Source organism: Ptiloglossa arizonensis, chromosome 12 (assembly GCF_051014685.1).
Source record: "Ptiloglossa arizonensis isolate GNS036 chromosome 12, iyPtiAriz1_principal, whole genome shotgun sequence".
NCBI lineage: Eukaryota > Metazoa > Arthropoda > Insecta > Hymenoptera > Colletidae > Ptiloglossa > Ptiloglossa arizonensis.
Genome location: NC_135059.1, coordinates 10253742 through 10267392, shown reverse-complemented (window position 1 = coordinate 10267392; position 13651 = coordinate 10253742). Strand labels below are relative to the sequence as shown.

Genomic DNA, 13651 nt, shown 5'->3' with positions numbered 1-13651 from the left:
CTGCGCCGCGGAGGAGCTTGTGCCGTCGAATCGCGAGGGGGCTACCGACTCGAAACTCTGCGACGAACGGAGAGAGGGCGAGTACAACGGAGGAGGTGGCGGAGGAGGAGAAGGAGGAGAAGGTGGAGGAGGTGGAGGAGGAGGAGGGAGAGGCCAGACCAGAGAGGAGCAACAACGAGGAGGAAGATTGATCGCGGTGAGGCTGCATCGCGAGTTGCATCTGCCGCGCGCGCGAGAGAGTCTCGAGCGCGAGCACGGAGGAAGGGTTGGGAGGGAGGGGGACAGAGTAGACCAGAGGGGGTGGTGGGAAGACAGACGGACCGGGAAAGAGCGAAAGAGAGAGAGCCCCGGGGAGAGGCTCCGCCTTCGGTTGGCGTGTGCATTTGCGCAAGATGGCGGCGGTCGCGCGTTTTGCACGACCTGTGCGCCGCGCTCGAGCGCCGGGGACCCTCTTCTTCGTCGCGCCGAGGTGCAAGCTGCTCGCGAGGGGAAGCGGGAGGCGGGTCAGCCGCTGAGAGAAAGAGAGAGAGAGAGAGAGAGAAAGCGCGAGACCACTGGCTCTCGAGGGTTGCGGACGGGAGAGACAGCACGTCGAGAAGAGGGCCAGGGGAGGGGGAAGGGCGAGTATAGAGCGGAAATAGAGTAAACGGGGCAAACGGAGTCGATGGAAAAATCGTGGCAATGCGCGGTGGACGGAACCGGGGATACTCGAAAACGACGAGCGAGGGAATCGCGGAGCGTGGATAGAGCCTCTCGAGCGGAAATAGAGCAAACCTGGCGAACGGATTTGATGGAAAAATTAGAGCAAACGTGGCGAACGGATTTGGTGGAAAACTTAGAGCAAACGTGGCGAATGGATTTGGTGGAAAGATTAGAGCAAACCTGGCGAACGGATTTGGTGGAAAAATTAGAGCAAACCTGGCGAACGGATTTGGTGGAAAAATTAGAGCAAACCTGGCGAACGGATTTGGTGGAAAAATTAGAGCAATACGCGACGAACGGAACCGGGGAAAATTGAAGAACGGATTGCGAAGGAATGCGGAACACGGATAGAGCGGACGGGGCGAATAGAGTCGGTGGACGAATTAGAGCGGGTAACCGGTGGACTAAATAGAGAAAATTGGGAAACGTTCGAAAGTAGAATGTAGATAGAACGGATAGAGTAATAGAGCAATAGAGGTGAAAGAGGCACAACTCGTCGATGAGACGATATGGACACAGAGAGCAGCGATAGAGAGAATAGAGCCGATAGAGTAAATATAGAGTTACTCGTGTTAGAGTAGATAGAGCGGTACTGGAACGCGGAGACTCTTACACGGAGAAGCGTAGAAGAAAAGTGAAACTCTAGAGCACGAAAAGGGTCGTGCGACTGTCCAATGAAACAACGCGAGAGCTACTTTGAAGGAAAGAGAAAAACGGAAGGGGAGGCGAGAGAGGCGAGGAACGAAGCTCGGTAAAACTCGCGGGGAAAATAGAAAATTGGCGTGGACAAAGAGCGAAAAAGACGAAAACGCGGTTGCACCGCGCTCGAGATAAAGCGAGCCAGATAAACACGCACAACCAGGACGGAGGGGAGGAAAAGGGGTCGGGCGGGCGGGCGGGGGGGGGGCGGGGTAGGGAAGAAAAGAGAGGGTAACCTACAAAAGCAGCGCCTCCCGCGTGGCCTGCAATTACGTATGCACCTCTCCGAGAGCCCGTGGGCTTCGCGGTTGGCTGCGCTTCCTTCCTGTCTGCCGCAACCACTGTGTGTATTATGCATCCCGGTCTGTGGCGCGTCCGCCTATCTTGTTTATTTTTTAGCTTCGCTCGCACCACCCTGCCCGCCCCCGATCCGCATGGCACTTTCGTCGATCGATCACTCGTGGACAGAAACATCCTCTGAGAACCGTTTGTCTAATGAGTCTCCCAGCCCGAGATGGACTTGGCCGACCTCTCCTCTCCGAGGACTCGAGCGAAGGCTCGCTCGAAACGGTGGACCGGGTCCGTGGTAGCCGGATTGGCTTCACGGTTATCCGGGAACGGGGGGTTGCATAGGCACGGTTTTCGATACTTTTCGTGGAACTAGGCCCCCACGATTCCGATCGAAAGGATAGCGGTTGCCGCGAGAGAATCTCGCCGGATTTGTCAGGTGGTCTGAACGGCTGTCAAAACAGCGCTCTCGGTGTTAATGTGCCCTCGTTGCGAGACGAATCGGGGATTGGATGCGATTGGATAGTAGATGGAGTTGTCTCCGATATGGCTGAAGGCATATCGTTGACTCGGTTCTATCCGAATACAACTACGAAATACCAAACCAGGATCTACGTTATCGAAACCCACCTGAGAAATACTAAACCAAGAGCTACCTGTGTCAACTGTTCGCGAGCAACTAACTTCTCGACGACAAAGTCCAACGTCTAATCAACGAGGTATCTCTTGGTCGGAGACCTCGGGAGCTCCGCTTCGTGAACAGTGGACGTTGGTATACGCTTCCATAAAAGGTGTACTCCGTAGAACACCTAACCCAAAGAAGCGATAATTTCGATGTTGGTCTCCGGCGGGAAACGGCTCGAGAACGTATCGCGAGATTCGTCAAACGCTCGAAAACGCTGACCGTCGTCTGCCCTAGAAACCCGTGGTGGGTTTCTCACAGACGCGAGGAATTCCAGAGGACCGGAGCGCGGTGTCAGGGGGTCAAGCACCGAGAGGCAAGAAAGAAGAGAGGAGAAGTCGTAAAGAAGTCGCAGGGATTCCGGTCAGCCACGGTTCCAGCGACAGATAGAGATTTGATTCCGATTAGGGGCGCTGGTTTTTTGGCGCAGCACGAGTTAACAGAGGGCCGAGTATGATCCATGCACGTCGGCGAGAATCAGGGATATCGCGTTCCAGGGCCTCGAGATCCGACCGGCTGTATCGAGTTTCGTGCCTCTTCGTGCACTTTTTGGCCCCTTTCCCTGCTGAATCCGGGCCCTTCTTCCACTCCCAGCCCTCCCCGGTCAGGCCCCCTCGGCCCTCCTTGCCCTCGCTGCTTTTTCATGCTTGGCCAACGACGGAGAACCGAGAGCTATCGGGATTACCGTACACCTAGAGCGTACGCGCTATCGCTTTCCCGATTCCCACTGTTCGCTCTTGATCGGTCCCTTTCTCCGGCCTCTATCCTTCTCTCGCCGCCCGACGCGCAAACGAACTCGCAAGAATCGCTGGAGATGACTCTTCAACCGGTAGTCGGACTCGCGGTGAAATCGAGGCGTCCGAACGAAACGAATACATTCGTCGAACCCCCCGAACTCCACAGCTTCGCTCGAAGCTGCTCGAGTTCCTCGAATCTACGAGCCCGAGTCCGAGCGTGTGTCTGAAATCGATTAAATCGCGGCTATATTGCGAGTATAGAGCTTCTAGAGCGTGCTATAACTCTAGAGTCGCGACAATGTTGCGAGTATAGAGCCGTCTAGAGCAGACAGAGAACCCGATCGTGCTATAACTCTAGAGTCGCGACGATAGTGCGAATATAGAGCTGTCTAGAGCGGAAGGAGAACGCAATATTTGCATTCGATAGAGTCGCGACTCTACATTGCGAGCATAGAGCTTTCCAAAGCGGAGAGAGCACTCGAACAACGTTCCAAAGGCGTGCAGAGCACGAATAGCGCTACGATTTTCGAAGATTCACAGGCCAGAAGTATGATTCAAATTTGGCAAAAATTTCAAAGTCGTTGTAACACAGCAGTTACAGCGCGCCGATGATCCAAGACACCGAGAGCTCTACGCTCGTTTCAGGTTACTCGTTTCTCTTTCGCTCTCGGTCTCTTTGGTTTCGAGCTCGCCAATTACGAGCCACGTTCTCGATGCAGAAGAGGTCGCTCGAAACGAAAAGTCATTTGCCAAAGGTGTCGAGAGCCCGTAGGGTAGGGGAGGGCAGAGGGGCGAGGCCATTTTGGCACACGCATTCGCGTGCTCGAAAGTGGATAATCGAGGCCCGATTGTTGCGCACCGGGATATATACTGCCTCGACGGAGCCGCCTCGAGATTAAGAAGCGCCGTATTAGTTTTCAATCTCCGCTTTCGCCTCCGATTCGAGCCCGTCGTTCCGTGAACTCGCGCAAAATTGCGTCGTACGCGATAACCGACCGGGTTCTCCTCTCGCTGAAAGACGATCCAAAGCACGGACACGTCCACGCGCGACAAACCTTCCTTCTCCGAAATAACCAACAGTTATTTCTCCGCGCTTCTTCGAACTACAAAACCCGATCCACCCGTTGCTGAACGCGAACAAGAGAAATCGAAAGAAGGAAACACCGTTAGCTCGAGAACTCGACGAAAATTCCGTCCAGTGATGTTTCCAAGCGCGGTAGATAACCCTGGCTAGTCGAAACCCCTAACCACGAATTCCAGAAATTCTTTCGAGGTCGAGAAAAATATTCGCCGTCGAATATAAACACGACGAAACACCAACGTTCTCAATTCGATCCGGCGATGTTTCCAAACGCGGTAACGCTAGTTCCCCGAAATCCCTAGCAACAGTTCTCCCAACCTCTTCGAAAGGTGAGAAGAAAATATTTCCAACTGTAATCCAACGAAACTCGAAAATTTAAAATTCGATCCAGTCGTATGTTCCAATGTGGAGACACCGTCACGTCGAAACTTGTACAAACAGTTCCACCAACCTCTTTGAAATCCCTAGCAACCTATTTCTCGACCTATTCAAAATCCCTAGGAAACAGTTCCCCAGAAGAAGATACGGTTGAATATAAATCCGACGAAAGTTTGACGTTTCGAACTCGAAGCTAACGATATTTCCAAGTATGGCAACACCGGCTCGTTGAGATCCCTAGCAACGGTTTCCTAAACCTCTTCGAAACTCCAGAAAAAGATATTACGTCGACGGTAAATCCGAGGGAACTTTAAAACGTTTTAAATTCCCGGATTCGCAAAAACCGAGGAGAGTTATCAAACTGGACGGATCCCTTGGCGGAGACCTCCAAGGCAAGTAGGTTAGAAAGGAATTATGGATTTCGAGGCTTAGAAAGTCGCGAAGGAGTCCTGTTATCCTTGCGTTTATCGGCCGGTTAATGTTTAGCAAAATTTCCAAGAATTTTTTCGTGCTCCGGAGGGCGGTCCGTACGACGACATAATTAAATATCCGAGCAGTAATTAACGAGGTAGACCGAGACGCCATTAGCCGATCGTTGAACCGCGCAGTCACGAGAGACACGCGAAAAAAGGAGTCGACGCGTGCAGTTGTCATGGCCGTTGTCGGGGCTTTTTACGATCACCGGCGTGGAAGGACTTCGGTGTCGCCCAAGGGGGTGGCAACCCCTTTCGCGAAATCGGTCGTAATCGCGACAGCGATATCGCCGTGGTCGCGCGTAAATTCGACAAAAAATGGTAACGCGAAAGAATTCCTTGCCCGGTGTAAAATAACCAACGAGAACTGACGCGCGTTTAAAGGTGAAAATATAAACGTGTCCACACCTTGGAAGTATTTTCGTCGTGCTGAGATTAAAATTCATTCTCGATTCGTCGATTCGAAGAACACGGTCGCGTATTATCGTTGCGGTCGATTGCTTTCGCGAAAATAAGAAAAATTAATACAGAGTGATTTCTCCCTCTACTTGCGCTGAAATATCTTGCACGGAGACGAAAGTATCAAAGATACAATTTCAAAGAAATCGTTCGGTACGGAGAGAAACAACGCGAATTATTTTTTCAACCCTCTCCGTACTAAGGGTATTTCCGGTACCGTCGGTTACTCGTGCAATATTCCATCGTGTACAGATAATATACAAGACACCCTGTATATCATTATCTTCTTGTTTCTCAGCCGTGGAGACTATAAATAAAATCTACACGGAAGAAAAGTCACTACGAATTAAATTCAAAAAAATTGAAGTTCGTTTCCGTCGAACGGTGACGCGGGCGTATAAAATCGACGATATCTCGCTGAATGTTACATTTACGAGAAAAATGTATTAATGAAAAAAGCTGACGAATTAAATTCAGGAACTTTTTCGTTCCTTGGAAATTTTAGCGAGAATCGACGGTAACCGAGATATCGACCACGGGAGGAAAAAGAAGCGTCTACTTACTGTGAGCGTAATGCGCGGCGGCGGCGGGGTGATGCGCGGTGGGTCCAGCGTGGGGGTAGTAGCCCCTGTAGTCGGTCGGGTTGCCAACAACCCCTGCGACTCCCGCACCCCCCGATGGCGGCTCCAGCGTGGACCTAGGGGGTTCGTACCACCTAGCCGCGCTCGACTCGCTGCTCATGTCCATGTTGTCGAGGCTTGTCCTCTTCTAACAACCCTTCCTCCTCCACCTTCTCCTCCTCCTCCTCCTCCTCCGCCTCCTCCTCCTCCTCCGCCTCCTCCTCCTCCTCCTCCTCCTCCTCCTCCTCCTCCTCCTCCGCCTCCTCCTCCGTCTGCGATCCGAAGGAGATCTTTTCGCGGGGGTTGCTCAACGGAGGTGAACCAGAGGGTAACTAGGGGAGTGGGGGAAACAAGGGGGAGTGGAAGGGGATTAGGAACGTTGCCAAAAACGCCTCTCTTCCGGAAGCGTGGTCCTCCTGAGGACGCTCGAGGAGATCATAGGTAATCCTGGCGTTTCGTTGACGATCACGAGTCGAATCTCGATCTCTGACCTCGCCTTCTGGAACAAACGGAGAGAAAAATATTCTCAGTTAAAGGAACGTATCGATCTCAGGCGTGGAAGGTTGGTCAAACTTGATCCAACCCTCTCGGTGTACACCTCGTGGAAAGGTGTCCTCGTCCTCTGGATTCAACGACAGAGGGTATCGTGCGTAGCCGGAAACCGTACAGTCGCGAGGTTTTGGGCCAGGGATATTTATCGACGCAATAACGCGAGCAATCCTGATTAGATAACCGATACACTTCGCCAAACTTCGTCAAACTTCGTCAAACTTCGTCAAACTTCGTCAAACTTCGTCAAACTTCGCATCGAACCGCCCCTCCCCTTCTACCATCCCCACCGCGCGCTCCGAGTCACTCTCGAGATTCGTTTTTACGAGTGATTCGAAAAATTCCCAATCAGCGGCGCGAAGGACACGCGAAACACGGATCGGTTCGAGAACAGTGGCGAAAAGCTCGCCGATGTATCGTACTCACCGATAAATCCCGATCGGAATCTTTAAACCGTTTCCACGTATTTCGATCGGAGAGTTCCCACAATCCCGGGCCGCCCTCTACGCCGACTAACGAACGTCTTCGCTAATTAGACCGCGTTGAAAACCTGTCACTCGCCAATTACATAACACCGGTGTCTTTCCGATATCCGCGCATCGACGGCGCGAGAAGTAAATTAATACCGATGGAAACGCGAGACGATCCTTACGGAGAACCGCGGAATCCGGTTGCAAACAGTCAGTTTATCTCGTTACACGGTCGCAGGTGGCGGAAAAAGGGGACTGATGGAGCTCCGCAACGACGGAGAGGAACCGAACGGAAAGTAATTCGAAGAACAGTCCACGCGTCGCTCGCGCGGTGATTAGGTATTGGTGTTGGTTTCCGAGCACCGATACGCACGATTCGAAAAACGATTTCTCGGTCCTCGGATCGAAACTACGATCGAATGAATCGCACCTCGCGGACAGAACCGAGCTCCTCGACGATAGATTCGTGTTTCGATTCGCGAGCGATGGTTCTTTAGCCTATACGAGAAACGGGGTTTCTCTCGTATTCGAAGCGGATAACAAAAATCACACTTTGGTAATAGAACCAACCGAGACGACTCGTGAGATCGATCGCGTCGGTTTCCGACGTTGAACCGATTTCATCGATTCGAGAACGATGTACGGTTCGTCCTGGTATCGGAGAAACGAACGAAAGAATCACACTTCGATCACGAGCTCGATCCGGGAAATTGACACAGTCGTTGGGTCTAAGCGTTGGCTTGCAAACACCGATTCTTCGAGAGAGAACCATCACAATAATCACACGATAGAACTCGAAAAACCGTACTCGAAAAACTGACCGAGTCGTTTGATCCAAGTATCGATCTCCGAGAACGATAGTTCGGTTTGGAAAGGATTTCACGGTTCTTGTACCAATACTTTGGAAACGAACGAAATGAAAATCACAGTTCGCGGATAGAAGGTGGAGCTCCAGGTTCGTGAGATCGATCCGGGAAGCTGCTGGCACACGATAATCGAGCGTCTCGGTTCCCATGATCGATCGGGCCAATTTCGTGCGTTCATCCTTCCGGGCCGGCTGATCGATTTCCCCGATCCTCGATAAAAACGGGCTCGCGTACAACAAACGGCAGAAAGACTAGCCAGTCACTTACCCGTCACGATCACCGATGATAATCGATCGGCTCGCGAGATCTCGGTTAATTGGGTCCTGATCTGCGCTTTAGTGCGGCGACACTGATGATGCCCGACCACTCGACGATCAAGTGCCTCCGAATGATTTATCAATCGGCCCGGCGCGGCCGATGATCAAGGTCATCGATGACGCAACCGTGTTCTCGGGGCCCCACTCTCGCGATCGCCCAATCCCGATACAGGCCCGATGACACAGAAAAGGACAGAGCGATGATCCGCCACGCGGTGGAAACGGAGATCGAAACCCTTATCGGCCGACAACTCGGCTCTGTTTGAACGACGCTTCGTCATTACGCGAGGCGATCGTGAACGAGGGGAACGCGGCTCTATCCGGGTTACACGTTTCTTCTCGAACGTTTTTGGGTGGGATTGCAACCAGCCGAGAGGCTCGAGACGTTCCAACGAATTGGGAGAGGGCCACGGAGAAGGAGAACTCTCGTACCTAGGGTGGAACCATGTTCGAGGGATTTATAGAGACGTGTTTGCGTATAGAGCAACCTTTTCGACAATGATTATCGCAGCTAGGGTTTGCACTCTTTTTACGGAGAAGGTAGTCTCGAAACGAAGCTTTCGTTGAACTTCTAGAGCAGAGTCTCTCAACGTTCAGCGTTCGAGATCGATTGATCTCGAAAGGTGTATTCGCGTATAGAGCAACATTTCTAACGATACTTTTCACCGATAGAGCTCAGTTTCAGTGAAAGTACTCTAGACACGAGGCTCTCGATTCGTGGAACTTTAGAGCAGTGTTTTTCTACGACAGGTCTCTAGAGCCAGTGGATTTTCGGTGGTGTATTTTCCTATAGAGCGATATTTGTAATGATATTTTCCGCGAGTAGTTTCCAATTGGAAAACTTTCGGAGAAAATACTCTCGGGAACAAAACGAGGCTTCAGAATTGTTCGCTTCTAGAGCAGAGTCTTTTAATATACGGTCTCCGGAGCCTGGGGAGTTTTAGAGCGTATACTTGGAGCAGAACAATTTTTTAGAGCACTGTTTTTCCTTTCGATAATTTTAAAACGACCAGATATTTCGTAAAAAGGTTCTTCCGTTTCGCAGATATCTCTGTACGAAGTAAAATTATTACGAGCAAATTTGTAACGAATTATTATTCGTTAATTCGATTCGCGAACTTCTAGAGGTAGTTTTTTCACGAAGTTTAAGAGCATCGTTGGCAAATTTTTAGAAACGCGACAAACTTCGTCCAAGTGACGTGATATTTTTTTAAAATTACAAATTTTTACAAATTTTATCAATCTACGGGAGAATTTTAAAATAGCGAATGAGTTTTTTTTATAGAGCACGTTGTTTAAGTCGTATTTCAAAAATCGGTGAAAGAAAGTCTCTCGAAGATGGAAAAACCGTCTCGAATGTACATAATATACCTCCGTCAGAAGGGGACATAGGCACTTCCAAAATTATATGTCCAGAGCAAATAAAATACTCGAAAACAAGATCCGATAAGATATACACAAAAAGCCAGCCGATAAGATTAGTACATCGGAATTGGCTACGAATATTCGATTAATTTTTTACACTGAATCCTCGCAATCTTGTACCTCTCTTTTCAATTACATTCGACGATAATATTATATCATTCTTACAATTGTTCGATTGTTCTTCCTATCGGTTAGTTATTCATCGAACGTTCTGGTTATTCATATTTTATATAAATATCAAATATAATACAAGAATTATCTCGGTATCTGCTTCGCATTACCTTGCATTTATTTCGCGTCGGCGATTATAAAACATAAGCGTGTAAATACCTACTGCTTTCGGAAAAATTATAGCAACTGGAAACGATTGTTCGCTTTCTATTTTAACGCAACTGCCACGAACCGCCAACCTCGCGGTTCAATTTCACGAGAAACGTACGAATCATAATCGCCGATACGATCGATCGAACGAAGGCGTATCGATCGAATCGGTTCGCGTCGAAAAAAAAAAAAAAAAGAAAAATATGAAAAATTCCTGCTGGTAATCGACGAAATCTGGCGCAACGTTTTCCGTGACGTGACGTTCGTTAAAATCGTTAATTTTTCTCTCGATTGCACGACATCGGTCGGTTTCCATGTCGTTCGCTCCCGAATTGTATCTCGGAAAAGTGGATAACGCGGTTCGTGAATCGCGAAGAAGACACTCGAGATTACTTACTCCGATATTTTCGACCGATCACTCCTCTAAATCGTGAGGTGGGCTTGAAACGAGTCGACGATCGAGATAAGCGGACACCGAGACCGATAAGTGAAAACTACCGGACGAGTTTGAAGGTTCACGGAGATTAGGATAACAAGCCGATCGAAATCTGCGCCACGGAAAACGGAAGGGGCCCCCTGTCGTACGAACATCGAAGCTCGAAATTAATTTCGTGAAACGTATCGTTACGAATTTCCCTCTGTATGCAAATACGCCTCTAGACGCGGTCCGCGGACTCTAGACGTTTAAAATAGAGAGTCTCTGCTCTAAAAGTCGACGAATCGAGAGTCTTTGCTCTAGAAGTCGACGAATCGAGAGTCTCTGCTCTAAAAGTCAATGAATCCAGAGTCTCTGCTCTAAAAGTCAACAAATAGAGAGTCTCTGCTCTAAAAGTCGACGAATCGAGAGTCTCTGCTCTAAAAGTCGACGAATCGAGAGTCTCTGCTCTGAAAGTCGACGAATCGAGAGTCTCTGCTCTAAAAGTCGACGAATCGAGAGTCTCTGCTCTGAAAGTCGACGAATCGAGAGTCTCTGCTCTAAAAGTCGACGAATCGAGAGTCTCTGCTCTAAAAGTCGACGAATCGAGAGCCTCGCGTCGAAAGTACTTTCCCTCTGTAAGCTCTACTCGTGAAAAATAACGCGACAAATGTCGCTCTATACGCGAATACGCCTCTAGAAGTCCGCGTCACGAAAAAAGGTAAAGTGCCCCTTTGTCGCGCAAACGTCCACCCAAGAGACTCGAAATTAATTTCCCTCTCGACGTTCGAAATTAATTTCCTTTCCTTCGATTCGTGAATCGTGCTTTCGAGCGTATTTCACCGTGATTGCTTTAAAGCGCGCGCACGCATTTAATATATGCTACGCAACGCGAACGTGCTCGCGCGCATACGTAAAAGAATAGGCGCGCGGTTGTTTACATAGCCCCGACCAAATTCTAACGATGAAAGAATAAAATCTCGTCCCGATAAATTCTGACGCAAGTGGAAATAAAAACGTATTTTGTTGCCAACACGAATACGAACGGTGTGTCTCGAGTCAAAATTTATTCGTTACTCGGAATAAATTTATCCGCGGTCTGGCTTTGCATTCGAATTGCAGATAAAGTTTTACAGGCTACCGCTCGACGCTAATTATACTCGAAGTACGGCATAAGATTAGCATTTTTTTCGACGAAAACGCGACCGCGCTCTTCTTTCCGTGGAATCCATTTTCTCCAGACCGGTGGCTACGCGCAACCGTGTTTCTTTCTTTCTTTTTTTTTCTTCTTTTTTTTTCTTTCCCCGCGGTGCATTTTTTCTGGGTTTCTCACGCGGCCCGCGAAAATTCGTCCCGAAATTCGTCCCGAAATTCTCAGTCTCGAAAACCGCATCGCGTCCTACCGGTTCTTTTTTTTTTCTTTTCTTTTCTTTTCTTTCTTCTTCTTCTTTTTCTCGTCTCTTCCTTTTTAATCTTACGCGGTCACACATCGCCCGCTGATTTTCTGACCGCACGTGCATCGCGACACCGCTCTCGGACGGAACGAGATTAACGAATCCCGATAAGATTAGTCTTCGCGATACGTGATCGGGCAACTCTCGTCGATGGAGGTATTTTTTCGACCAGGCTGACGTAACTTGTCACCTGTTCGATAAATCCGCCCGGACGAGTGCCGAACGACGTCGAAACAATCCAGTGGAAACGCGAAAATCGATGGCGGCGAAGCAACGCTCGAACTTTCTGCGCGATGAATAAATAAATAAATAAATATATGTGTGTATACGTATATTATATATATAAAATATGTGTGTATATATATTATATGTAAAATATGTGTGTATATATATATTATATATAAAATATGTGTGTATATGTATATATATTATATATATATATAAAATATGTGTGTATATATATATATATATATATACGTATATTCTTTTTTTTCTCGAAAGGAAGAAGGTCTTATCGACAGATAAGCGACGATAAGTATCGTTACGTTGTATACTGTAACGATTTAATAAAATATTATTGTTGTCCAAAATCTCCTCGATAAGAATACCTACCTATCTCTCGACCGATAATTAACGTCGTAGAGGAAATTTTTCAGCGACTCGAGCTTCGAACTCTACACTTCGTCCCTGAAAATTTCGAGCTTTCGCGTAAGCAGTGTTACGTCAGAAGCTTCGAAACACGATTTCGTGGTTCAGAGTTTAATTTGGAAATTATTCGCCGGCCCGGATCTAATTTTACACTTGAACCATGTGAATTTCGAGTTTTCGCGTTCTCAGTATTACGCTTGAAGGTTGACGAGCAGATTTTAATTTGAAAATTCGTTGTTAATTTCGTGTGACAATTTTTACGATTTTTCTACCATTTATCGTTTCACTTTTATCTTTCCTACGTATTTTTTCTCTGTTATATTCTATTTGTATCATTAATATCGACTGTTGTTTTTATATCGTTCGTATCGACGTTGACGTATAAATAAGTATCATTCTAATTATTATTATTATCAATTCTCACGTGTTGACAAATATTATTGAAGTTCGTCACAGATACACTGCCAAATGTCCTCGAGAACACGTCTGAGCAAATCCTCGCGAATATTATCGTAGAGAAATTAATTCAAACATCGATCTTCCGAAACAACCTACATAAATCTCCGTCAACGAGCATCTTCGCTCAAATTAGCCATTAAACAAATATAAATCTCGTTCGGTACACGTTGTTCAAAAGAGTTATTTCTTCAAAATGTCCGCCAAGAGAGACACCGGGTAAAGTAATGTACAAGCAAACATTTTTCACACAAACCGAACTCAACCGTCGCACGAATGAACCTTCATCGATGAACATCCTCGACAACCTGACTGATGCAACATCCATGAAATTGAACCGAAACATCGAGCCCACGTAACTTTTAATATAATTTATTTTATCAAAAGAGGCCCTTCGATAACAGAAAAAATACAAAAGAAACGTAAAGAAAAATCTTGCGAGTTGTTTGTTCGAATTTTCGCGAACGAACATCGTCGAACCAAAATTAGCTGTCAAAATAGCACGTTCTTGGGAACAAATATACACACGAGTCTATATTGATCAATTTGGAACTCGAGTGAAACGCTGAAGCAAAAAATGTTTGATACGTGTCACGAGATCGAACTCAACT

General features: G+C 47.9%; 1 protein-coding gene across 1 annotated transcript in view; it reads right to left on the bottom strand.

The window, feature by feature from the left end:
- LOC143153279 (uncharacterized) overlaps window positions 1-6247 on the bottom strand; it is a 118586-nt gene extending 112339 nt beyond the window's left edge. The window contains exon 1 of the mRNA XM_076324291.1: window positions 6063-6247. Coding sequence (XP_076180406.1) covers window positions 6063-6246 — 184 coding nt within the window. The 5' untranslated portion in view covers window position 6247. The remainder of the gene's footprint in view (window positions 1-6062) is intronic.
- Window positions 6248-13651: the final 7404 nt, after the last annotated feature.